The 26,622-nt window shown below is 54.0% G+C and overlaps 3 protein-coding genes across 3 annotated transcripts in view; 2 read left to right on the forward strand and 1 right to left on the reverse strand.

Moving 5' to 3' along the window:
• LOC311203103 (scavenger receptor cysteine-rich type 1 protein M130-like) overlaps nt 1–26,622 on the reverse strand; it is a gene marked incomplete at both ends in the record, with an annotated part of 255,816 nt that overhangs the window by 173,568 nt on the left and 55,626 nt on the right. The window lies entirely within an intron of this gene.
• On the forward strand, nt 369–9,808 carry LOC311203052 (scavenger receptor cysteine-rich type 1 protein M130-like; the record flags this gene model as incomplete). Its single annotated transcript, XM_084277688.1, has 14 exons — nt 369–377; nt 879–894; nt 1,252–1,391; nt 1,504–1,573; nt 1,787–2,101; nt 2,778–3,098; nt 3,182–3,496; nt 3,809–4,123; nt 4,590–4,652; nt 4,737–5,051; nt 7,179–7,274; nt 7,704–7,787; nt 7,998–8,053; nt 9,731–9,808. 14 exons carry the CDS (start codon nt 369–371, stop codon nt 9,806–9,808), a joined length of 2,193 nt encoding a protein of 730 aa, XP_084133814.1.
• LOC311203053 (olfactory receptor 14A16-like) lies at nt 15,662–16,585 on the forward strand (the record flags this gene model as incomplete). The annotated part of the gene is made up of 1 exon (XM_084277689.1): nt 15,662–16,585. One exon carries the CDS (start codon nt 15,662–15,664, stop codon nt 16,583–16,585), a length of 924 nt encoding a protein of 307 aa, XP_084133815.1.

Here is a 26,622-nt window from a genome sequence, read left to right on the forward strand (position 1 = left end):
ACAGCATGGGAGGGTACATCATGCACACTGGTTCCTGGGAAGGAGGAACCTCCAGACCTGTGCTCTAGTGTTCAGTGCTCTCCTGAAGGTTCCCATGGTTGTGTTTGCAGGGGCTGCAGAGGTGAGGCTGGAAAATGGTGGTGGACGCTGTGCTGGAAGAGTGGAGGTGAAACAACAGGGACAGTGGGGGACAGTGTGTGATATCGGCTGGGACATGAACGATGCTGCAGTGGTTTGCAAGCAGCTGGGCTGTGGGGATGCTGTTGCAGCTCATGACTTTGCACACTTTGGGCCAGGATCTGGCCCCATTTGGATGTACCGTGTTAGGTGTGATGGCACCGAGTCTGCCCTGTCTGACTGCACAAACGATGGCTCAGGTGAAGAGAACTGTTATCACAACTGGGATGCTGGAGTGACATGTTCAGGTAAGGGGCCAGCTGGTCACCACCTTTGTGGCCACGATGGGGAAGGGAGCTGAGTGTACCCTCAGGGCAGCAAGGGGGTACTGGAAAAGGGCCTGGTGTGGCTGGTCACTGCTGAGTTGAGACTGTCATTGATGGTTTCTATGGTCTCTGAGGAAAGCCCAGTGGGAACCTGCCATTGCCTGACCCCTCATGTGGCTCAGCCCATGCTCCATGGCTGCCTGGTGTAGGGAGATAGATGTGTTCAGGAAAACCTGTCTGGAAGCCATGAGGACCTTGTCGCAGCTCAGATGACACGCACAGCTCCAGGGAAGGAACAAAGGTGGCCAGGGCCTTTTGAGTTGTGTTCCCTGGCAAATAGGAGTGTCCCAAAGCAGAGGAGCTACTCAGAGGGGAGGATCAAAGGGATTAGGATGAAGAGCAGGGTGACCCTTGGCTACCTCCTGTCTCTTACAGGGTCACTCCACGAGAGGTAGGCAGAGAAGGCTGCAGAATCCAATAGCACCTGGGCCCATCACCTCGGGCCAGAGATCTCTGGGTGCTTCAGGGCCTGGGGCTGGTGCCCAGCACCCCAGGGTCTCCAGAAGAGCAGCAGTTTATCTGAGTGGTGCCTGTGGCTGTGGCTGTGGGAGAACAGCCAGCCCCCAGTGCTGTACTGATTTCTGGAGAGCAGGGAGGGGCTCTGGTGTGTTTGTGCCATCAGCACCCACTGGGAGCTGCTGGGATGGTTGAGACTCTTGGCCTGTAGCCAGCTGAGAGATGGGGTGAGACATGCTCAGGACGTTGCCAGAGGGCTCTGGGAACTCACAGGGGTCTTTGCTTGCTCCAGGGTTTGTGCGGCTGGTTGGAGGGGGCAGCCCCTGCTCAGGACGAGTGGAGATCCATGATGAGAACCAGTGGAAAACTGTCTGTGACTCAGACTTTGGTCCCAAAGCTGCTGACGTGGTCTGTGAAGAGCTGCAGTGTGGGGTAGCCCTGTCCATCCCTGGGGCAGCTCATTTTGGAGAAGGTGTTGGTTCCATCTGGGACAGAGAGCTGCAGTGCTTGGGGAATGAATCCTTTCTGGCCTTCTGCCCCACAGGGTCCTCCAGGGACCCTCCTTGCACCCACGCCAACGATGCCAGTGTCATCTGCACAAGAAAGGACTCAGGGTGGGGTGTTGAATGCTGAGGATGAGCTGGTGGGAGGGAGCAGGATGGGGACAGGACACACAACTGGGTTTGAAGGCAGGAGGGGTGATGTGGTTTTCTGCAGCCCTAAGAGAATGCAGAAGGAGGAGAAGGGAGGGCTGTCCATCTGGCCAGTCCTACAGCTGCCATATGTGAAGAGCACCAACACCTTTTCTCCTCTTCCTCTGTCCCCAGAGTACACAGGGTTCAGGCTGGTGAATGGCAGCACGGCTTGTGATGGGCGGGTGGAGGTCCAGGTGCTGGGGACCTGGGGCACCCTCTGTGACTCCCACTGGGACCTCTTGGATGCCCAAGTTCTCTGTCGCCACCTCGGCTGCGGGTTTGCTGAGGCCCTTCCTGGAGGAGGGCGTTTTGGGAGAGGCACCGGCCCCACCTGGAGAGAGTCATTCCACTGTGAGGGGACTGAAGCCCAGCTGGGACAGTGCCCAGTGACTGCCCTGGGAGCCTCCCCATGCTCCCATGACAGGGACGCTGCTGTCATTTGCTCAGGTGAGTGCTGGGAAAACAGCCTCTTACCCCCATTGTCCCCTGGGGTGTGACATGGCCACTCAAAGCAAGGGATCCCAAGGCAGCCGCAGGGTGAGCTTCTCCTTGGAGAAACCCTCCCTTCCCCTGGAGTGATCTGGAGAGCTTGATCTGTTCCAACTGAATGCCCTGAGGTGGGAGAGCTGACACTGAGGCTCTCACATCTCTGCCCTCCTGGGGCAGGGGTCAGTCTCTTGAGCCACCAGCAGCCTTGGAGTCAAACCAGCTCCCAGTCCCTGATCCCCAGGGGTGCAGAGGGGCAGAGATGTGTGGGGAGTCCCATGTATCAGCAGTGCCAGGGCAGAGGATGAGCAATGCTTCTCCTGGCGCTGCCCATCCCCAGGCCATCCCACCATCTGCTGCTCCCTCCTGCAGGAGCTGCCCCATCTGCCTCAGCAGGGACATGTTGGGTGTCTGTGCCCCACCAAGAGCAAAGAGAGTCTCTTGCCCAGCAGGGCTCAGTCCCTGGGAAACCAACCATGAGAAAAGCTGCCCCCAAAGCTCAATGCAGAGTGCTTGGGCAGGCAATAGGTCTCAAGGGCTCCCTCAGGCTTCCAGAGCCTGGAGAGGGAGGCACTGCAGGTCTCTGGGCTCTCTGGTGCTGCTGAGGCTGGGCCATGGCTGCTCTCCCCAGGCTCAGACAGCTCCAGGGCCCTGCGGCTGGTGGGTGGAGGCAGCCGGTGTGACGGGCGAGTGGAGATCTTCCAGCGCGGGACCTGGGGCCGAGTCCTGGATGACCAGTGGGACGTGCAGGAGGCCAGCGTGGTGTGCCGGCAGCTGCGGTGTGGAGAGGCAGAGAGAGCCTACAACCCCCCAAAGCCTGAGAGAGGGACGGGTCCTGTGGGGCTGCGAGGGGTGCGGTGCGCAGGGCATGAGTCCCACCTGACCCTCTGCAACACCTCCCTGCCCGAGAGCGCGCTGGCAGCTGGGATTGCCGAGGACGTGGGGGTCGTTTGCCGGGGTGAGTGGCACTGCAGGGACCCCCGGGCTCTGGGCTGGGTGGGCACCATCCCCTGACAGCAGCTGGGCTTCTTCCTGCTGCAGGGAGCCGTCGGGTGCGGCTGGTGAACGGGCCCGGGCGCTGTGCAGGCAGAGTGGAGATCTACTACCGGGGCAGCTGGGGGAGTGTCTGCGATGACGGCTGGGACCTGCCCGACGCCGCCGTCGTCTGCCAGCAGCTGGGCTGCGGAGGGGCGGTGGAGGCCGTTGGCTCTGCTGCCTTCGGGGAAGGCGCCGGGCAGGTCTGGCTGGGCAGCGTGAGCTGCTCGGGGGCCGAAGCTGCTCTCTGGGACTGCCCGGCACGGCCCTGGGGGCAGCCCGACTGCGGGCACAAAGAGGACGCCGGAGTCGTCTGCTCAGGTCTGTGCTGGGAGCTGAGCTGGGAGCCCAGGGACAGGGGAGCTCGGGACAAGGGGAGAGCCGGCAATGGCCGAGGCTGTCCCTGGCTGCTGCTGAGCCCCTGCCCAAGCCCATGGTGGGGACACCCACACACAGGTCCTCTATGTCCCACATGGCGTCTCTGGGGAGACAAGGGAGGAGAGGGTTGTCTGTCTGTCAGGGGCTGCCAGGGCGACTGTCTGCCCATGCATTTTCCTTGTCTGGGGGCGTCAGGGGCACCCCTGATCCTACAGCCCTGCACCATCCTCTTCTCTTTGGTGTCTCTCCTCCCAGAGTTTGTGGCCCTGAGGCTGGAGAAGAACGGCAGCTGCTCCGGGCGCCTGCAGGTTTTCTATAACGGGACCTGGGGCAGCGTTTGCTCCAACTCAATGACTCTCCAAACGGTGTCTCTGGCGTGCAAGGAGCTGGGCTGCGGGGATGCAGTATCCTTGGACCCATTCCCGACTTATGGAAGGATGCGTGGCCGTGCCTGGGTGGATCGTGTGGAGTGTGGGAGGAGTGACACCTCCTTCTGGCAGTGTCCCTCCGCTCCCTGGCACCCACAGTCCTGCACCGACCTGCGTGATGAGACCCACATCACCTGCCAGGGTAACTCTGAGCCACCTGGGCACCGGCATCCCCAGCTCCTGCTCCCTTCTGGGCACTGTCAGACACAGACAGAGCCCACAGGGGCTTTTCCTTTCCATGCCAGACCCTTCTGCTGCTGGTGGTGGCACAAAGGAGCCTTCAGCTCTCAGACCCCCACATTCAGCAGCAGCGGGCAGCCAGGCTGCCAGCAGAGCCTGGGGGAGGCAGAGGTGTCTGCAGGAGAGGTCTCAACAGAGACCCATGAGGGCTCCAAACAGTGTCCCCCATCCTGCCCTCTTTGAACCAGGCTCCCTTGGGGGCTGAGCAGTCAGGGTCCCCCACATTGCCGGGTGTGTCCCCTGAGTGACCGGGGTTCAGCTGCTCCCTTGAGCAAGGTGACTCAGGGATGCACAGGCAGATCTCAGCCCCGCTCTGTCCCACACGACCCCCCTGCTGCAGCCCCTCACCACAGCATTTCCTTCTACAGACAGAGAGACAAGAACAGCCCCAGCACTGGATCCCCCGTGCCCAAACTCCACGAGCTGCACAGGTAGCTGCTCCTCTGCAGGCCTCTCTCCCCTGGCAGGGCTCTGCCTGCTGCCCTGGAGCCCTGAGGGGTCTCTGCCTTCTCCAGACAGGGAGAAGATCCGTGCGGTGGGAGGCGAGAGCGGGTGCTCGGGCAGAGTGGAGGTCTGGCACCGCGGCTCCTGGGGGACGGTGTGCGACGACTCCTGGGACATGCTGGACGCGGCGGTGGCGTGCCGGCAGCTGGGCTGTGGCCCCGCAGTGTCTGCCCTGGGCGAGGCGGCGTTTGGGAAGGGGACGGGCCCCATCTGGCTGGAGCAGGTGGAGTGCCGGGGCACAGAGCCGTCTCTGCAGCACTGCTGGGCCCGGCCCGGGGACAGCGGCGCCTGCCGGCATAAGGAGGACGCTGCCGTCAACTGCTCGGGTGAGCATCTCCCGGGGGCTGCACTGTCCTGCCCGTGGCCCCGAGCAGGGCCCTGGGCTCCTGCCTGGCCACCCCTGAAGGAGCAGCCCCACAGGAGGGCCAGTGTGGGTGGGATGTGCCAGGGATGTCTGCACACGTGCACACACCCCCGGGGTGTCTGAGAGGAGGCTCCCCTGGACCTGCACACCCAGTCTCTCAGCACAGCTCTCCTCCTCCACCTCTCCAGCCGTTTTTCAGGGTTCTATACTGGTTTGAGGGGTGCTATACTGGTTTTGGGTTGCTCATACTGTTCTGGGGTGTACATTCTGGTTTTCAGGGGGATCTATACTAGTTTGAGGGGATTCTGTACTGGTTTTATTGGGGATTCATACTGGTTTGAGGGGTTTCTGTACTGGTTTGGGAGAGTCTATACTTGTTTTGGTGGTCCATACCGGTTTAGGGGAATTCATACTGGTTTGTAAGGTTTTATAATGGTCTTGGAAGTTCTATACTGGTTTCTTGGGTTTCATACATGTTTGGGGGATTTTACTGTTTTTAGGGCGTCTATACGGGGTTTGGGTAGTTCTCTACTGGTTTGGAGGATTCATACTAATTTTGGGGGGATTATAATGGGATTTGGGGGGTTCATGCTGGTTGGGAGAGCCCCATGGCAGCCACATGGCAGCCCCACCAGTATTGCCAGTAACCACCCCAACAGTATCCCCAGTAACCAGCCTCTCAGTATTCCCATTACCCACAGTATCCCAGTTAACCCACAGCTCTCCTTCTCCTCCTCTGCAGCTGCACCCAGGACCGCAGCACCAACCCCCCGAGCAGGTAACCTGCCCTGTGTGTCAGCGCCGGCTCTTCCCAGGGCCGGGCTGTGACCCACAGCCAGGGGGAAGGGGCTCCTTGCCAGGGAAGGACTTACCGAGGTGGGCTGTCAGTTCCCAGAAGGGTGGGACCTTCCCCATCACTCCCCCCTGGGGTCCCTTACCCCGGTGTCACGGGGTCAGGACTGTGGTGTCACAGCCCCCCACCTCTCCCAGCCCTGGGGCTGCTATTTCTGGCTTCCTGCCTGTGCAGATGCCACCCGGGACCGCCCGACCAGCAGCAGGAGAGAGTCCTTGCTTGTCATCATCTGCATCATCCTGGGAGCCCTTCTCTGCTTGCTCCTGGCCCTCCTGGCTGGGCAAGCGTGGAGCGCCAGGGCTGGGCGCAGAGGTGGGTTTGTTCTCCATGCTCCCAGGTGAAGATGTGTGTTGGCAAGGCCAGGGGGGCTGTGGGGTGTCAGTGAGTGGTACAGGCAGATCTGTGGGGACAGGAGTGTGTGCTGCCCACAGTCCCATGTGTCACCCCATTGACTGCCTGACCACGGGCAACCAGCAGGAAGGGGGAGAGAGAGTCCAGACATGGGGGGAGTCAGGGATGGGCCAGGAGAGAAATGGAACAGCTGGGCTGGGGAGATGGGATAAAGGGGGGATAGATGAGGATCTGACACTGGCAGTGCTCTGGGAGGATTGAGAGGGAGCTCTGGGGGTGTGAGATGGGATAAAAGGAGGATAGATGAGGATGTGCTACCTTAGTGCTCTGGGGAGATGGGGAGGGGGCTTTGGGCTGGGGAGATGGGGTAAAAGGGGGATAGATGAGGTTGTGCCACTAGTACTGCTCTGGGGAGATGGGGAGGGGGCTCTGGGGATGCAAGATGCTGGGAGAATCATTGGGCAGCACCTCCCATCCTTTCAGCATCAGGACCCCTGGCTGTTCCTCCACCCAACCCTTACCTCCCGCCAGCAGAGCAGGGGCTGTGTAATGGATCCACTGGGCAGAGAGTGGACAGCTCCAGGGGAGAAGAAAGGCAGCAGCTGCTCCAAGCTCAGCACCAGGAACAGGATCCAGGGTCCAGAGGGGCACAAGGGCTGTTTCTGAGGGATGGTGTGAGGGTGTTGCTGCCCCTGACCATCTCCAAGGGGACATTGCCCTTCCTGAGGAAGTGGCAGCAGTGACTGAACAGCACAGTGGGGCTGTGCTGTGGGGACAGCCCTGGGCTGAGCCAGGGGAACAGGGCAGGGGGAGCAGATCAGGATCCATCCCTACTCTGCCCATCCCTGAGCCACATCCCTGAGCCAGCCCTGCCTCTGTCTGCAGCCTCTGAGCGAGCCTGGGAGCCCTTCCCTGAGGCCCTGTACGAGGAGATCGGGTACAGCCCAGCATTGGAGAAGCAGCCAAGGTTCAGCATGTCAGGTGGGTGTGGGTCCCTCATGGGGGCCGTATCTGCAAGGCTCTTTCCCCTGGCCCCCACCTAAGACTGACCCCCTTCACCCCCTTGCCCAAGGTCCCTGCAGCACTGGGGCTGTGGGTTCTGTGGGGAGAGCAGCCAGGTCTTGTTGTTGGAGAAGAGCTTCATCCTCACCAGCTCATCCTGTCCCAGCCAGTCCACAGCCCCTCTCTGTGTGTCCCTACATCCCATTGTCAGCTGAGGGGTGAGGGAAGGGGCTGTCCTGGGGCAGCTCTGGGAGCCCCTGTGAGTTGGGGTTTTCCCAGGAGAGCAAGGGAACTCCTGACCCCTCATCCAATGCAGCCCTGGCTCGGTGGGTCCCCTGTCCCCAGCAGCACTGAGCACCAGCTGGGTCAGCAGAACTCAGCCCATAAAACTTCCATCACTCTCTCCAGGCTCCTACTCAGAGGGGTCCCTGACCAAGATGCAGACCCACTATGAGGACATTGAGGAGGAGGATGGTCCAGGATCAGCACCAGGTAATGGGAGGCAGGAAGGGGTGGATCTCTCCTCCCTGCACACTTGTGATGGACACCAGTGTTACTGTGAGCAGCAGGGGGGGATGTGGGCAGGGGAATCCTCTGGTGCTGCCAAATCCAGTGTCTGAGGCCCATGTCCCTGCCCATCCTCCCTTCCTCTGCTCTGCAGAACGTGTCTTCTCACTGTCAGCATCTCCCCTCTCCTTTCAGACATGCCTGTCCTGCCCAGAGATGACCCAGCAGATGGCTATGACGATGCCAGGGAGGTTTCTGAGCCTGGGGAGGATCCTGTGTCTGGGCAAGGAGACTGGGAAATGCCCAGGGCACCAGAGGATGGAGCTGGTCCCAGGGATGCACCTGGAGGTGAGAGGGAAGGACAGTGCTGGGGGTTCCTGGGGTGCCAGATGAGTTGCTGCCATATTGAGAGCCCACAGTCTGGCAATAGACCAACCTGCCCTGGGTGTTTTCCTTGGGGGGGACCCTTGGTGGGAGAGGGAGGTAAATATTCCTCCACTGGTGAGGAGAAGGGAGGAAGGTGATGTACAGCTCAGGACGGGCACCTCGTGGGACGATCACTCAGTGGGCTGCCTTGCTGCTTGCAGGGACACACCTGCACCCCCAGAGACGTGCTGAGGCCCCTGGAGCTGAGGGAGATGCCTGGTCCCCTCCCCAGGACAGCACAGGCTATGACGATGCTGAAGAGGTGTCTCTGGCACATCCCCCTGAGGACACCAAGGCTGTGACACCAGAGCTCAGTGCACAGCAGCCCCTGAGCCCTGGGCCAGCACAGCCTGTCCCGGCCATGCAGCTGGGTGCAGCCAGGAGGGAGGAGAGGTCTGTGCAGCTGGGAGAGCCCTGAGCACCAGGGAACCATCTCCCTTCTCCCAGGGGCAGCAGAAACAGCCCGGGGTTTGCTCTCTGTTTATTCTCCTGTGGTTCCTCTGTGCCTCCCCACTTGTTCCTATTAAAGCCTTTGGGGTAGGAAGGGGTATTTTTCTCCTTCTTAACTCTGTGGCAGGGAACTCCTCCTCCCCCTCCTTCCTCACTGACCCTGGTGTGTCTGGGATCTTTCCTCATGTTTCCCCCCTCCTCCCTTACCCCTGCCCCAGTCTGGCATTTGTGCCCTTTCTAAACCCACCCTCACAGAGCAGCACCCCCTCTGCTGATGTGCTCAGCTGATGGCAGCAGTAGGGCTGCTGCAGGGCTGCCTGGACATGGGGGAACCAGAATGGGGAGCCCAATTTCTCTTCTCACTGGGGCTCCTTCTGCCTCTCTGCTGTCAAAGCCACTGATGTGGAGTCCCACTCAGAGTAACACTGTCAAGAAACCCAAAGCATCCTTGAGGGGGAGAGAAAGAGAGAATGCCCTGACACTGAGGGAGTAAAGGGTTGGGGTGACCAGTTGAGGGTTGGGGTGAAAGGGGTTGAAGTTGGAGGGAAACGGTCAAAGCCAGAGGCCAATGGCCAAGGGATGGGTCACCTGGGTCAACTCTTGATCCAACCATCAAAGATCCCAGGGCATAAGGATTCCCTGGGAAGGGGCTGGAGATGGTTGGGACGCCCGATACGCAGCAACAGTCAATGACGATGACACAGCCACCGACTACTGTGCCAGAGATGGTGGTGGTGGTGCTGATGGTGGTTACCACCCCATTGCCATGTCCCCACCTCCTGGCATCTCCCTGGCATCCTGGCACAAAGATCCAGGTCTCGTTCAAGCACAAACTCCAAAACCATTGGAATTTCACCCAAAGTCTTCCCGGAATCCAAGCCAGAACTCATCCAGCTTCACCTCTGCTCACTCAAGGATGTTCTCCATGTCCAAGGAACCAGGAATTCCCCCAAATCCTCATATCTCCACAAAAATCCTCACATTTTCCCCAAAATCTTCTTTTTCCCCCCCAAATTACCTAATTCTCACATTTTCACCAAAATTCCCTCAAGGGAAGAGACTATTACCAGACTGTTACCAAGGATGGGTGCCACGACGAGAGGGAAGATGCTGCCAATCAGTGTGATTGATAAAGCAACTTCACCTTCATGGCAAGCACACCCTTCCTTTGATACTGTTCCTACCAGGTGTTGTACTTGTCATATTCTAATTGGCTCTTAGCTAAAGGTTACATTTACATACCCCACCCATCTGTCAGCCTGGGAATCATGTCTCTTTCTCAGTCCCAGGAGCACTGAATCCTTATCACACCTCCTGCTCCCACATCTTGTGGCCTTGCTGCACGAGACACAAGAACACCCTGACCGATTGTTGACCCTTCTGTTCTCACCAACACGGCGTGGGGCCTGGTCTGGCTGAGCTACACAGGTGACTGCTTGGACAGCTGCTCCACAGGCTCATGGCCTTGCTTCTCAAGCCATTCTGCCACACCCAGGAGGCCAGGAAGGACAAGGGCATCTTGGCTTGTATCAAAAACAGGGTGGCCAGGAGGACTGGGGAGGGGATTGTGCCCCTGTGCTCGACATTGGTGAGACTGCACCTTGAGTGCTGAGTCCAGTTCTGGGCTCCTCACCATAAGAAGGACATTGAGGTCCTGGAGTGAGTCCAGAGAAGGGTAATGAGGCTGGGGAAGGGGCTGGAGGGCAAATCCTGTGAGGAACGACTGAGGGAGCTGGGGGTGTTCAGCCTGGAGAAGAGGAGGCTTAGGGGAGACCTTCTCCCCACCTACACTGACCTCAAAGGAGGGTGCAGAGAGGTGGGCGATGGTCTCTTCAGCCAGGTGATAGGAGATGGGACAAGGGGAAATGCCCTCAAGCTGCACAAGGGAAGGGTCAGATCAGATGTTAGGAAGATTTTTTTACTGAAGGAGTTGTCAGGGCCTGGAACAGGCTGTCCAGTGAGGGGGTTGAGTCACCTTCCATGGATGTGTTTAAAAAATAGGTAGATGAGGTACTTAGGGATCTGGGAGACCCTCCATCCCCTATCAGATTCAGGAGGAAACATTGTTGAAAGATGAGGCCAAGGCTGAGGTGCTTAATGAAATCTTTGCCACTGTCTTTAGGAATAGGAGCAGTTGTACAGAGAGAATCCAATTCCCTGAGCTGGGAGACAGGGACAGGGAGCAGAATGAACCCACCCCAATACAGGAGGAGATGGTCCTGCTGCACCACAGAGATGTGCAGAGATCTGTGGTGCTGAATGGGATGCAGCCAAGGGTGCTGAAAGAGCTGGCAAGGGGGGTTCACCAAGCCACTTCCCATCACTCCTGGTTGACTGGATCAGTCAATGTAACCCCCTATATAAGAAGGGACAGAAGGATGATCAGGGAAATTACAGGCCTGATGGTTTGACTTCAGTCCCAGAGAAGCTGAGGGAGCAGATCATCCTGAGCAGCATTATCCATTTCATGAGGAACCCCCAAGTGATCAGGCCCAGTCAGCTTGGGTTCATAAGGGCAGGTCCTGTTTGACCCACTGGATCTCCCTCTATGACAGGGTGACCTGCTTCTTGGACAAGGGAAGGGCTCTGCATGTTGTCTACCTTGACTTTAGCAAGGCCTTGGACACAGTTTTCCAGAACTTTCTCTTAGAGAAGCTCACTGCTTGTGGCTTGGAAACTGTGGTGGTTCAGCCCCAAGCAATGGCTGAGCACCACATGCTGCTCGCTCACTCCCGGAGGAGAAACAGACAGAGCCTCTGTGGGTTGGGATAAAGACAGTTTAGAGAGAAAAGCACCATAAAAGAGGAACAATAACAGCCCCAATTGCACTCACACCCAGTGATAGCACAGAGAGTACCTTACAAACCCAACAATAACAGAGTGCTGCACCATGCCATGACCACCCCTCCCCAAGCAGCCCCTTGGATGGGGAAGTGATGTCAGGTGGTGTGGAAAACAGCCCAGGTGAACTCAGCTCAGCTGTGCTGGCTGCTTGGGGAGGTGAGCTCTGGCCTAGATAGAACCAGGACATTATCCACCCCTGTTTCCACACCATCTACATCTTGCCCAGATCTTACATTTTCAGAGTACTGGGAAGGTTCATAACATCATTTGTTATTTAGACCATCTGCCATGGACCACCATCCAGGAAATAGTATAGAGAAATATGTAATATTTGGCCTGTTTTCTCCTTTGGCAATGGCTAAAGCCAGCTGGATGGCTTTCACCTCTGCAAACTGGCTGGACCTGCCTTCTCCATAGGCAGCTTCTGCAACTTGAAGTGTGGGACTCCATACAGCAGCCTTCCACCTCTGATGTTTACCAGCAATGCCACAGGACACATCGCTGCACAGGGCATATTTTTTCTCATTTTCTGGCAGTTCACTGTACAGTGAGGCCTCTTCAGCACATGTCACCTGTTCCTCTGGTGATATTCCACAATCTTTGCCTTCAGGCCAGTCTGTGATCACTTCCAGGGTTCCTGGGTGATTGGGGTTTCCTATTCCAGCCCACTGTGTGATGAGTGTGACCCACTTGCTCCACATTTTTCTTGTCTAGGTATTTTTAATGCCCTCCCACACCCCATGCCACCCCTGACCCTTCAGCCCAGGGAAGACCTCTTGGCAATATTCTTGGAACAGTTGTTGGTAACACAGAGGTCCAGACAGACATTCAGGAGAGAGAGCAAGACACATATGCTGGTCTGAACATCCCAGGGATAGTCAACATTCTCAACAGATGCTGTAAAAAGCCTAAAGAGAAAAGGGGAGGAGAAAGCACCCCTCAACTCATCCTCTACCGTTATCACAAGCCTTCAGGCCTGAACTTGGGCTCCAAAAAGGGCTGTGGTGGTTCAGCTCCAACCAGTGGCTGAGCAGCACATGCCGCTCACTCACTCCCACAGGAGAAACAGACAGAGCCTCCTTGGGCTGGCCTAAGGACAGTTTACTGACCAAATCACCGTGAAAGGAGAACAGCCCACAGTGAATTTCACTTATACCCAGTTATGACCCAGTAACTGCACAACGTGATGACCAACCCGATGACTCGGATGCACTTTGACTGCCCGGGAGGCACCAGGAGTGCCCCTCCCCAACAAGCCCCTTTTCTGGGGGAGTGATGTCAAGTGGTGTGGCAAACAGCCTGGGCTAAGTCAGCTCACCTGTGCTGCCTGCCTGGGGAGGTTAATTCTGCCCTGGCAAGATCCAGGACAGATGGGATAGGATTGGGATGGGGATGAGATCGGGATGATGCAGTCAAGGCACCCATCGATCAGGTGGCGTGTCAGTTTGCCAGGGTTGTTTGCCTGTGCAGCTGTAAAGTCACAGGCTGTAGGAGGTGATAACTGCCCTACGACCTGCCCACATCCTTCCACAAACCCTACCAGCCAGGGACTGGCTGCTGAGGTAGGAGGAAATGTTTGAGAGACTATAACAATGATCATTAAACTGTTGCCCAGAGGAGCAGCCAGGAAGATGCCCAGGAAGAGGCAGAAGTGCAGGAGCTGCAGCTCCCCTGTGTCTGCAAAGGGCAGGAGGAGGAACTGGCTGATCGAGGTGCTGCTGGACATGTGGTGCCTCTGGGTATGAATGGTCTTAACTGTGACCATCTGGTGTCTTTTCATTTGGCCAAAGGAATTCCACACCAGGCTCAAAAATGCTGCTCATCCCAGGCAGCATTGCTCTATTGGACCTTGAACCCACTCATGTCTCTTGGACCACCTCTGGCCCTTCGGGTGACAACAGGGGTTGGTGTCTGAGCAACTCTCTCCTGGCCTCCACCCTCAGTAATTCCCATGGGCACGGGGACCAGCAGCTCCCAGGCAGCCATGCTCCTTAACCTCTGCAGGGGGACAGAGACCCCTGCCTGTCCCTGCCTGGGGGTCCTGTCTCATGCAGAGACAAGGAAAGTTGATTGTCCTGCCCAGCTCTGGTTTCATCAGGAGAAAGGTCTCTGCTGGACACAAGGATTTCTCCCCAGACAAGGGAGGGAAAGTCAGTGAGAACTTCAGTTTCTTTCCAAGTAGGCTCCCTGGAGCTCCAGGGAGGAGCCCAGAGAGGACAGAGTGTATGATGTCTTCACCTGCTCCTCTGCTGGGAGCTGGGCTGGGCTCCTGGGATGGATAGAAGGAGCTGAAGAAATATTGTAGTGCTGCAGAGAGACAGCTCTGGCCAGGAGCAGCTCCTCTGCCAAGCACACAGGGCTGGGGACACTGCCTGGAGGCACCGAGGGGAGACCTGTGAGGCTGAGAGAGCTGATGGATGCTGAGAGCTCACTGGAGGAGAAATCTCCACAGCACTCTGCCTGGTATGTGTGTGGGTGCAGGGCAATGCAGGTTCTGTTCCTGGAGGGATCTCCTAAAGCTGGGACATGGGGCAGTGTGTGGGGTCTGTCAGGAGGACAGGTTCTCTATGGGACCAGAAAGTGCTGCCTGGAAGGGATGCCCTTCTGACCCATCAGAGGGACAGGGCAGGACAGCTGTCTTCTCCTGGGCATGGCTGCAGAGGTGTGAAGCAGCGTGTGCACCCAGGGGTGATCAGGGCTGTCCTTGCAAGCAGGTTTGCACGGGGCTGTCTTTGAGACAAGGGTCCATGTTCCCTGGGGGTCTGTGTGCTGTGGCAGGGACTCTGCTGCTGCCATGGTCAGATCTCAGCCTGCCTGGTGGGCTTGCATCTTTTCCTCACTGTGGGTGCCATGTGTGACCCATGGAAGGACAGCGTAGGGTCCTTCTGCTGTAACAAAGGGTGCTGCACACCCCCAAATTCCTCCCAGCTCCAGCAGATCCACGTTAACTTCCAGGGACTTTTCAAGAACACCAAGGATGCATTTTCCACTCCAGGGAAAGTGACTTTGCTTTGAATTTTCTTTTTTTATAGAATGGGTGGTGAGAGCTGAGCTTTTCATTATAACTTTGAGGGCAGTGCAAACTCATTGGTAATTAGGACTTGTCAGAGCACCTCCTGAGCCCTACACACACAGAACTTCCCTGGGGCAGTGCCCTGATGCCAGGAGGGGTCTGCAGAGCAAAGCTGAGCACAGGGCAGGTTGGATGAGGTCTGTGTGCACGGAGCAGGAGGTGGCATGGGCAAAGAGAAGCAGCTTCAGGGAGGGACAAGGAGCTGTTCCCAGAAATGCCCTGGCAGTTGGTACCTCCCTGACATCCCCAGCAGTGCAGAGACCCCCTAGTTTCTGCCACCCAGCACAGATGCTGCACCCAGCAGTCCAGGGTGTCAGACTGAGTCTTCTCCTTGGCAGCCCAACCAATGTTGAGGACAAATCCCTGGGTGCCTGTCTGTCCATCCCTGTCCTTCCTGGCTTGGCAGGAGAATTTCTCCCTCTTTCCCATCCTGTCCTTGCTGCCTTTGTCCCCCCGTTAGCTGTGGTTCTGGGCATGTCAGTTGGTGGGGCTGGCACTGAGCTGACCCTCACTTCAGGACCCCCATCTGTAGGACTGAGGACTGGATTCCTCCACTCTCAGTGGGGTCCAGTATCTTCTACGGGGAACGCCAGGGGATGATCTCAGAGTGTCCAGCAAAGGGCAGCTGAGACCAGGGCTGATAGACAGAGCAGCTCCCCACACTCTGAAATCAGGGGAAGGTTTCACTTGCACTGCAGCAGCAATGTCAGGGAGTTCTGACAGGAGAAACACTCCTCAGTTGCAGTGAGGAGAAAAACCAAAGCTCCAAAGCTCTGCTCTGCCCTCAGCTGAAACTGGAGTGTCAGTGCTGAAAAGCTCATTCCTATCCAAAGGGGATTTAGTCTGAGATCACAACATCCTTCTATTTACTGACTGCTGCCAGGCAGGACTGAGTTCTTGAGAGCCACAGCTGACCCTCCTCCCAGCAGTGGCACGCTCAAGACAGCACAAAACAGACCTCCCAAAAGGGACCTGACGAAATCTTCCAAAATACAGTTTTTCCTCAGAGTTCCCTAACTTCTCACTGCCTTTTCCTCCTTGGAAAGGTCCATATGCCAGCAAAAACATGTCCAACAGCAGCTCCATCAGCCAGTTCCTCCTCCTGCCCTTTGCACACACACGGGAGCTGCAGCTCCTGCACTTCTGGCTCTTCCTGGGCATCTACCTGGCTGCTCTCCTGGGCAATGGCCTCATCTTCATCACCATAGCCTGTGACCACCACCTCCACACCCCCATGTACTTCTTCCTCCTCAACCTCTCTCTTACTGACCTTGGCTGCATCTCCACCACTGTTCCCAAATCCATGGCCAATTCCTTCTGGGACACCAGGGCCATTTCCTACACAGGATGTCTGGCTCAACTCTTCTTCTTTGAAGTCTTGCTCTCCACAGAGTATTTTCTCCTCACTGTCATGGCCTATGACCGCTACGTTGCCATCTGCCACCCCCTGCACTACGGGACCCTCCTGGGCAGCAGAGCTTGTGTCCACATGACAGCAGCTGCCTGGGCCAGTGGGTTTCTCCATGCTGTGCTGCACACAGCCAATACATTTTCAGTCCCCCTGTGCCATGGCAATGCCATTGACCAGTTCTTCTGTGAAATCCCCCAGATCCTCAAGCTCTCCTGCTCAGATGCCTACCTCAGGGAAATTGGACTCATTGTGGTCAGTGTCTGCTTATTTTTTGGCTGTTTTGTGTTCATTGTGGTGTCCTATGTGCAGATCTTCAGGGCTGTGCTGAGGATCCCCTCGCAGCAGGGACGGCACAAAGCCTTTTCCACCTGCCTCCCTCACCTGGCTGTGGTCTCCCTGTTTCTAAGCACTGGCGTGTTTGCCAACCTGAAGCCCCCCTCCATCTCCTCCCTATTTTTGGACATGGTATTTTCATTTCTTTACTCAGTGTTTCCACCAGCAGTGAACCCCCTCATCTACAGCATGAGGAACCAGGAGCTCAAGGATGCCATGTGGAAACTGATGACTGGATGTTTCTAAGCAGCAATAAACTGCTCATCTTCTTCTGCATACCGCTGACCATGGAACTCTTATTAGCACCAGTATGTGTTTAATAGGTTTTTTAGCTCTTGGGGTTATTTTTCTTTCTTGTTTGTCTAAGCTATAATAATATGGGTCAGGTTTATCTTATTCCTATTAAGTATCTCCTGGTCTTGTGTGGCGCAGACACTAATGATGAGCTGTGCTCTCTTTCATCATGTCTGCCTGGAAAGGTGCACAATTTTTTCTTTCTTTTATTTTCTCCTGGCATTTATAAAAAAATTTGCAATCACATTTGCATCACCTGAATCACTCGACTGCGTGTCTGAGGTGGCAATGCTTTCTCTCCATGAGAAAACGGGAATTTCTCTGGAAGTCCAGCCTAGAATCATAGAATCATTTAGATTGGCCTTTAAAATCATCCATCTAACCACAGCAAACCCTGCCTAGTTTACCTCTAGACCATATCCTAAGGCACAACATCTAAACACCTTTTAAATAACTCCAGGGATGGTGACTCCACCACTTCCCTGGGCAGCCTGTTCCAATACCTGACTAACTTTCCAGTAAAGAAATTCTTCCTGATATCTGACCTAACTCTCCCCTGGTGCAACCTGAAATCCTCTAATCCTATAAATTGTTACCTGAGACAAGAGACCAAACCCCACTTCTCTTGACACCCCCTTAAAGGTAGCTGTAGAGAGCGATAAGGTCTCCCCTCAGCCTCCATTTCATAGACTAAAACGCCCCACTTCCCTCAGCCACACCTCACAGGACTTGTGCTCCAAACCCTTCTTCAGATTCTTTGTCCTTCTCTGGACATAATCCAGCATCTAAACCTCCTTCTTGTATGAGGGTCCCTAAACTGGACACAGTAGTCAAGATGTGGTTCCTGGAGGGATCTCATAAAGCTGGGAGATGGGAAGGTGTGTGGGCTTTCCATCATTCAGATGTTGGAGCTGTGCCTGAGCCCTGCACACACAGAGGTTCCCAGTGCAGTGACCTGATGCCTGGAGGGGTCTGCAGAGCAGAGCTGAGCACAGGACAGGTGGGATGAGGTCTGTGAGCAAAGAGAAGCAGCTGCAGGGACAGCTCAAGGCATCCCCCACAATTCTGACCCACAGCTGGCCCCTGGTTTCTGCCACCCAGCAAAAATCTGTACCCAGAGCTCCAGGGTTTCAGGCTGAGTCTTCTCCTTTGCAGCCCAACCCCCTGTAAGGAGAAACCCCTGAGTGCCTGTCTGTCTGTCCCTCTCCTTCTAGCCTTGGTTGGAGCATTTCTTCCTGGTTTCCCTCCTCTCCCTGCTGCCTGAGTCCAACCCTTACCTGTGGCTCTGACCACATCAGTTTGTGGGGCTGGCACTGAGCTGACCCTCACATCAGTACCCTCATCTGTAGGACTGAGGACTTCCCAGGGGCTCCTGCTGGGCTGCAGGCTGCCTCCCACAACGGCACCACTCTCCTAGGGACCCTTGTGCCCCAGAGAGGAGCTCCAGGCAGAAGACACCTCAGCACTGAGATTTTTCTCAATTCTTTGCTGCAAATGGCCAATACATTTTCACTGCCCCTCTGCCATGGCAATGCCAATGGGTTTTGGGTGTTTTGTGTTCATTGTGGTGTCCTATGTGCAGATCTTCAGGGCTGTGCTGAGGATCCCCTCGCAGCAGGGACAGCACAAAGCCTTTTCCACCTGCATCCCTCACCTGGCTGTGGTCTCCCTCTTTATCAGCACTGCAGGGTTTGCCTACCTGAAGCCCCCCTCCATCTCCTTCATATTTGTAGATGTAGTAGTGTCATTTCTTTGCTCAGTGTTTCCACCAGCAGAGAACCCCCTCATCTACAGCATGAGGAACCAGGAGATACAGCATGCTGTTTGGAAACTGATGCCTGGATGTTTCTAAGCAGCAATCAGCTGCTCATCTTGTTCTGCATATGGGTAGCCATGTGCTTCACATTATGACCAGTGTGCATTTAGTATGTTGTTCAGGTTTTTGTTTTTTTCTCGCTTATTTAGACCATAATAACATGGTCCCTGTTCATCCCATGTTCCACCCTAATGCAAAATATCCTGGTCTTGTGTGACCCAGACACCATGTAATGCTGAGCTGTGCTCTCTTTGCATCATGTCTGCCTGCAGATGTTCTGCATCTCATCTGAAATGTCAATGTCACTGTGACAGAAAGGGAATTTCCCTGAAGTGTTCCCATGTTTGCAGAAGAACTACTCACCTTCCCCTGTACCTGCAGACTGGCTGGACGTGTGCACTTCACTGTGATCACTGGTTTCCACTTCCTTTTGCTCTCTTAATCATTGAGGTGCCGCTCAGCTCTCTGATTTCTACTCTGAGTTTCAGAGAGTTGGAAAACGTCCCATCTTTCCACTAGCAGTGAATCCCCTCATCTACAGCATGAGGAACCAGAAGCTCAAGGATGCTGGTGGTTTCTATGCAGCAATGAAGTGCTCATCTTCTTCTGCATATCACTGACCACGGAACTCACCTTAGGACCAGACTCTATTTAGCAGGTTTTATTTTTTTTCAAATATTTTTGTCCCTTTAGATTGTCTATGTTATAATTACATGGTGCACATTCATCCTATTCCTAACGCAGAATCTCTAGGTCTTCTCTGCTCCAGACTCTACAAAATGACAATGTATGCACACTTTGCAGCATGTCTGCCTCCAAAGGAACACAATTTTTCCTTCTTTGCTTTTTTTTTTTTTAATTTAAAAAAATTCACAAGCACCTCTTCATCTCCTGAATCATTTGTCTACTTGTCTGGAATGTCAATGCTTTCCCACCAGGACAGAATGGGAATTGCCAGGATTGGTACCCAGGGCAGCAGAAGAAATACTCACCTTCCCCTCTACCTGTCTTACCACTAGTTTGTCTCTTTCATCGCCCTGATCATTCAGGTGTTTCCACCTCTCCTGATGATGTGGCCATGCCTAAGGACAACTTTTCAGCAGACTAGATGGACGTATCCTCACCGAATTCCACCTCCACTTGCTCTTTGGTAATTCAGATGCTGCTCAGTCTCCAGTTCCTGCTTTGTGCTTCAGAGAGTTATAAAATGTCCCATATTTCAGCAGTCTAATGAACTGTTGTGTCAGGAGGTCAGTGTGTTGATAAGTGACCTTTCTATGGATCTGATTGAAACTGTTCTGGGAGAGAATCTCCTCTGAAAGCTGACCCCCTTCACACGCTGCTTGGCCGTAGTAGCAGCTGAGGAGAGAGATTTCATGGGTATTAAACTGGATCATGTTTAACTGATGTTTGTTGTCAGAGAAATCTGTCCATGCCAGGTACTTGTGCACTCCCAGTTGACTCATTTCTGTAGCAGAATTAGAAAAAAGGCCTTGATGCTGTGCAAGCCCTGCTCAGCAAGGTACAAACATGTTTAGACTCTTTTGCTTTACAAATCCAAACCACAGAACTATAGTGAACACCAACATTAATATTAATTCCACCCCATCTATTCCATAAGATCAGGAGGAGAAGATCTCTCATGGCTGGAAATCTTGATGTGCCTGTTCATGAAATCCCAGAGTTTTTCAAGGTCTGTTTGATGTGAAGCTCCATTTTCTTAACAGTTCACATCTCCTTGCAGATGGCTCTTCAAAGCTGTGCTGCATTAAACAAAATGACAGCAATAAGTGTCAAAGAACCTGGGACGTTCAGCTTCTTCAAAGGTCGATTATGGTAGAGCTTGAAAATGACATCAGGCATTTTTAGGACCATTCCTGTGGCTGGGAATGCCCTGAGCTCTAAGCTTAACAGTGCTCATTGTGAAGTACTTGGGGAGGTATCAGCCCACAAACATCTTTCAGCCCTCCCACCTTCTGTTTTGTTCCTCTTCCTGAACCTTTAAAGTTTTGAATGTGGATTCTGGTAGAGCCTGTTAGTACCATTCCTTGTCTGGGAATGCCCTGATCTCCAAGGTTACTGGGGCTGACACCTTTTTCTGGGGAGGTTTCAGGCCAGGAACGTCTTCCATCCCTCACAGCTTTTGCTTGGGAGCTATTGCTGGATGTTGAGCATTTTTGAAGGTGGATTCTGGTAGAACTGGAAAATGACATCAGGCACTTTTAGGACTGCTCCCTTGGCATGGATAGTCATGAGCCACAAGGTTACTGGGTCTTCTTCTCCACTCACTCATGAGGATTCAGGCCAGGATCGTCTTTCATCTTGCACAACTTTTCTTTGCGTGCCATTACTCTGTGTTTAGCACATCTGAAGTTGGACTCTGATAGGGTCCAAAAATGATGTCAAGTACTTTGAGAACAGACACTTGGAAAGGAAAGCCTTGAGCCCTAATGTTAATGGGGCTGCCAGTGTGCTTCCTGGAGAGGTTTCAGGCCAGGAACATTCATCTTCTTTGGCACCTTTTGCTTGGGAGCTATTCCTGGACATTCAGCAGTGTCGAAGGTGGACACTGTTAAAGGCAGAAAGTGACATCAGGCAGAATTATGTCCACTCCCATGGCTATGAAAGCTCTTCCCCCCAAATTAATAGGACTGGGCTGACTGGAGAGGTTTAAGGCCATGATCATCTTTCATCGCTCACACCTTTTGTTTGGGATGCATTGCTGTACGTTTAGCAAGTCCAAAGGTGGTCGCTGGTAGAGCCAGAAAATGATGCCAGGCACTGTTAGAATGATTCTGTTGTCTATGACAGTCCATGAGCCCAAAGGTCACTGGGCCTGCTAGTGGGCTACCTTGGGAGGTTTCAGTCCAGAAACATGTTTCAGCTCTCTCAGCTGTTGCTTGGGATCTATTACTGGATGTTCAGCATTTCTGAAGGTGGACACTGGTAGAGGCAGAAAATGACAGCAAGTACTTTTAGGACTATTCCATCGTATGTGAAAGCACTGAGCCCAACGGTTACTGGGGTTGCCTTTACCTGGGGAGGTTTCAGGCCAGGAGTATCTTTCAACCCTCACACATTTAGTTTGTGAGCTACTGTTGTACCTTAAGCATGTTCAGAGGTGGATGCTGGTAGAGCTTGAAAATGACGCCAAGCACAGTTAGGGGAGTTGCCTTGGGTTCGAAAGCCTTGAACCCCAAGCTTACTGGGGCTGCTAAGTGGCTGCCTTTGGAGTTTTCAGACAAGGAACATTTTTGAGCCCTCACACCTTTTGTTTGGGAGCTATTGCTGGACATTTAGCAGTTTCCAAGATTGACACTGGTGGAGATGGAAAATAACATCAGGCAATGTTATGACCGTTCCCTATGCTAGACAAGCCCTGAGCCTCAAGGTTACTGAGGCTGCTTGTTGGCTGCCTGGGGAGGTTTCAGGCCGGGAACATTATTCCACCCTGGCACCATTTGTTTGCGAAATACAATAGAGGTGGGAGATTCTCCCTGGGGCTCATTTTGTTATTAATAAATTACCATTATTAATAATATTATTAAAACATTAATGGCAAAAGAGAATTGGGGAGAATCTCCCACCTTTGTTGGATGTGGGGGGTACCATTGCGATTGAGGATGAAGAAAGGTCTGAGGTTCTTAATGCCTTTCTTGCCTGTCTTTAGGAATCAGAGCAGTTTCTCTCCTGATACCCAGACGCCTGAGTGGAAAGATGGGGACGGGAAGTGGATGGAAGCCCCCAACATCCTAGGAGATCCTCCTCACTTGCTTTTAATAGCCTGCCTGGTTTCAAATGTGGTCTGTTGGATCCACCCACCCCAACCTATGACTCAGTTTACCCCTTGGCTTTCATCCAGGCTGTGGCTGCTAAAATCAGCCAACTTACACCTCAGGAAAAGCACCAGGTGTCCAGCACCAGGTTTGTCTTTAGCAGCTGGGTGGCCAAGGAGATGTCAAGGATGCCAGGCAGCTGTGCCCTGTGCATGGCCACCATGGGTAGGGAGAGGGCCTGAGGCCTGCTGGGCACAGGGATGCCTGGGGACCAGCACCCCAAAGGCCTTCCTCCAAAGGGTGCTGGGCTAAGGGGTGGTAGACAGGGCTGTGGTGGGCAGGACCACAGTGGGTGAGGTGTGTGTGGGCGGGGCTCCAGTGGATGGAGCTTTGACAGAACTTAAGTGGGAGGGGCTTCTCTGGGTGGAGCTGTGGTGGGTGGGGCTTCACAGCAGACATCACTGCCACCTTACAGTGCTGTCACCTGGCAACGCAGCAGTCACCATGTCCCCAGGCAGTATAAAAGGCAGCAGCCTGTCTGTTTCCAGCCTGTGAGACCCACGAGCCCCCCAGGATCCTGATAGAAGTAGATTTTGAAAAGTTTCCAAGCCACAGAAAGAAAAATGTGGTCACTCAGTGACTGTAAATAATACCTCTGTGTACATCAGTGCCCCTATTTGATTCCTTGACATGTAAAGTGCAGGCTCCTTGAAGGGTTATTCCATGCTCTTTGCACCAGGGAAAAGGAGTCATTCCCAAGGGAAGCAGCGGTGCGTGCAGGTCCCTGTGACACCATCACCATCTAACTGAAATTGGCAGCTTGGCTTCCTCTCTGCTTGCAGTGGAGCAGATGTTCACGCAGACTCAAACCGAGCTGGTGAGGTCGAAGAACACAGGCAGCCACAGTGGTGAGCACATTGCCTGTCCCTCAGAAATCAGTACCAGTGATCCTCCCAGAGAGGAAAGGAGGGCTTAAACCTGGAATTTCAGGCAAAAGGGAATGCACAATGCCTACCACTGTTGTACTGAACATCTCTGAAATTTACACCATCCTTAGAGAGATGGGGCTGAAGGGCAGTCAGGAAAATGCTTCCTTCAGGTCCAAGTCAGTAAACCAAGCCAAATTAGGTGCTAATTTAGTTAGCAGTGGATATGGATCTGCTACTACTGGATATAAATCTTCAGTTATTTTATTTATATCTCTGAGATCCTGTACACTTCACATTGACACTTGTTAAGGTACCGCTCCTGTCTCCCCAAAAGGGAGGTGATGTATCTATGGCACCTCGTGCGCTTGGCTCGAGTACACAAACAGCATTCATGGCAGATTGGGCAGGCACTAATTCCTGCTCCACACACAGGCCACCTGATATTATTTGACCCTGCACTTCCTCCGATCTACTATTGATTTTTCACACTCTTTAAATTTCCACAAATTCCTAGTTTAAGCTGACCCGGATTAAAAACGTTACCCCAGTCAGACCAGGTCTCCCTGCATTCACCACACCAAAAATTGTTCCCAAATTGTACAACCACCTCCTGCTTCCATGTGAAACATTCAAATACAAAGAGTGGTTTACATGAAAAATCTTCAGGCCCGTGTATAGAACACCAAAGAGCAACAGTTGCCTCCAAACTTGCCATGTGTTTAACTCAGTCACTCGCCACTCACACCAGAGTGAACTCATTTCACTCACACAAACAGTTCACCAAATCTAAATACTCAGCTCCTTATGGCAGGATCCAAAGGCAATACCAATCAATCAATGCCCAGAGCAGCGACTCCCTGTGGGGAATCAAACCCTGGTCTCCCTGGTGACAGGCAGGAGTTCTCCACTGAGCCACAGGGTACGCTGGTACAGAAGGGCGCAGCAAGTCTCCAGGCTCACTTTGTGCTCACTGAAACGTTCCCCATTCAAAGGGTGCCCCTCGTAGCCAAACAATGGACGGTGCCATGGGGTGTTTTTAGAGCAGATGACAAAACTGGACACAACACACTCCAGCCACTATAGCAAGGAGGACCCGGACTGGCCTCAGATTCCCATATGCAACGTTACTACCAACGTTGCTACAGAAAGCCCTTACAAGCATGTCTCTCCAACTCATTTTCATTAAAAAAATATCAGCCTTTTACAACTATTTGGATGTTAGTGATGTCCTTAGTGATGAGGTCCAAAAAAGAGAAGGAGAGGGAGGGAGGCTTCAGGTGGGCAAATATGATTGTGCTGACAAACAGAGAGACCACAGCCAGGTGAGGGAGGCAGGTGGAAAAGGCTTTGTGCCGTCCCTGCTGTGAGGGGATCCTCAGCACAGCCCTGAAGATCTGCACATAGGACACCACAATGAACACAAAACACCCAAAACCTAAACAGATACCAACCACAATGAGTGCAGTTTCCCTGAGGTAGTCATCTGAGCAGGAGAGCTTGAGGATCTGGGGGATTTCACAGAAGAACTGGTCAACAGCATTGCCATGGCAGAGGGGCAGTGAAAATGTGTTGGCTGTGTGCAGCACAGCATGGAGAAACCCACTGGCCCAGGCAGCTGCTGCCATGTGGACACAAGCTCTGCTGCCCAGGAGGGTCCCGTAGTGCAGGGGGTGGCAGATGGCAGCGTAGCGGTCATAGGCCATGACAGTGAGAAGAGAGAGCTCTGTTGTCATCAAAAACACAAAGAAAAAGAGTTGAGCCAGACATCCTGTGTAGGAAATGGCCCTGGTGTCCCACAAGGAATTGGCCATGGATTTGGGAACAGTGGTGGAGATGCAGCCAAGGTCAGTAAGAGAGAGGTTGAGGAGGAAGAAGTACATGGGGGTGTGGAGGTGGTGGTCACAGGCTATGGTGATGATGATGAGCCCATTGCCCAGGAGAGCAGCCAGGTAGATGCCCAGGAAGAGGCAGAAGTGCAGGAGCTGCAGCTCCCGAGTGTCTGCAAAGGGCAGGAGGAGGAACTGGCTGATGGAGCTGCTGTTGGACATGTTTTTGCTGGCATATGGACCTGTCCAAATAGGAAAAGGCAGTGAGAAGTTAGGGAACTCTGAGGAAAAACTGTGTTTTGGAAGAATTTTCCAGGTCCCTTTTGGGAGCTCTGCTTTGTGCTGGCTTGAGCGTGCCACTGCTGGGAGGAGGGTCAGCTGTGGCTCTCAAGAACTCAGTCCTGCCTGGCAGCAGTCAGTAAATAGAAGGATGGTGTGAGCTCAGACTAAATCCCCTGTGGATAGGAATGAGCTTTTCAGCACTGTCACTCCAGTTTCACCCGAGGGCAGAGCAGAGCTTTGGAGCTTTGGTTTTCTCCTAACTGATACTGAGGAGTGTTTCTCCTGTCAGAACTCCCTGACATTGCTGCTGCAGTGCCAGTGAAACCTTTCCCTGAGTGCAGAGTGGAGAGAGCTGCTCTGTCTATCATCCCTGGTCTCAGCTGCCCTGTGCTGGACTCTCTGGTGTTCCCTGTAGAAGAAACTGGACCCCACAGAGAGATGAGGAATCCAGTTCTCAGTCCTACAGATGGGGATCTTGAAGTGAGCGTCATCTCAGTGCCAGGCCCACCAATGGACATGCCCAGAGCCCCAGGTAACAGGGGGACGAAGGCAGCAAAGATAGGAGGGGAAACAGCAAGAAATGCTCTAGCCAGGCCTGGAAAGAGAGGGATGGACAGACAGGCACTCAGGGGTTTGTCCTCAACATGGGTTGGGCTGCCAATGAGATGGCTCAGTCTGAAACCCTGGACTCCCAGGCACAGAGTCTGTGCTGTGTGGCAGAAACCAGGGGGTCTGTGTGGGAAAGTGTCTGCACTGCAGAGGATGTCTGGGAGGTACCAAATCCCCACTGCCACAGCATTTCTGGGAGCAGTTCCTTCTCCCTTACAATGTCTCTGCTGCCTGGAGCTGTCCCTGGAGCTGCTTCTCCTTGCCATTGTCACCTCCTGCTCTGTGCTCACAGACCTCATCCAACCTGCACTGTGCTCAGCTCTGCTCTGCAGACCCCTCCTGGCATCAGGGCTCTGCCCTGGGAACCTCTGTGTGTGCAGGGCTCAGGAGACGCTCGAACGTGTAATGAGTTTTCGTTTTATATTCTTGAGAGGGGAAATAAGTTCTCATCTCCCACAGTCAGCACAGCCCACAGGAGAGGAAGAGTTAAAGCAAAGACTCTGCCTGGCAGGAAAATGCTTCCTTGATATTGTTCTTCAATTTCCCTGTAGGATTTCTCAATGCTCATCTGGAGCTGGGAGCAAAGCTGACCCATGGAGCTTTTTCTTAGAATAGAAGGACCTTCCCTGGGTCCCTCCTGCCACCCAGAGCCGCTGTCTGTGGTTTGAAGCCCATGAGCCAGGCTGAGTGCTCACCCTGGCAGTAGCAGCATCTCTGCCCCAGCACACAGCCCCTGGGGTGAAGGGACCCT

Source organism: Gallinula chloropus (genome assembly GCF_964237585.1).
Source record: "Gallinula chloropus genome assembly, chromosome: 35".
Classification (NCBI taxonomy): Eukaryota; Metazoa; Chordata; class Aves; order Gruiformes; family Rallidae; genus Gallinula; species Gallinula chloropus.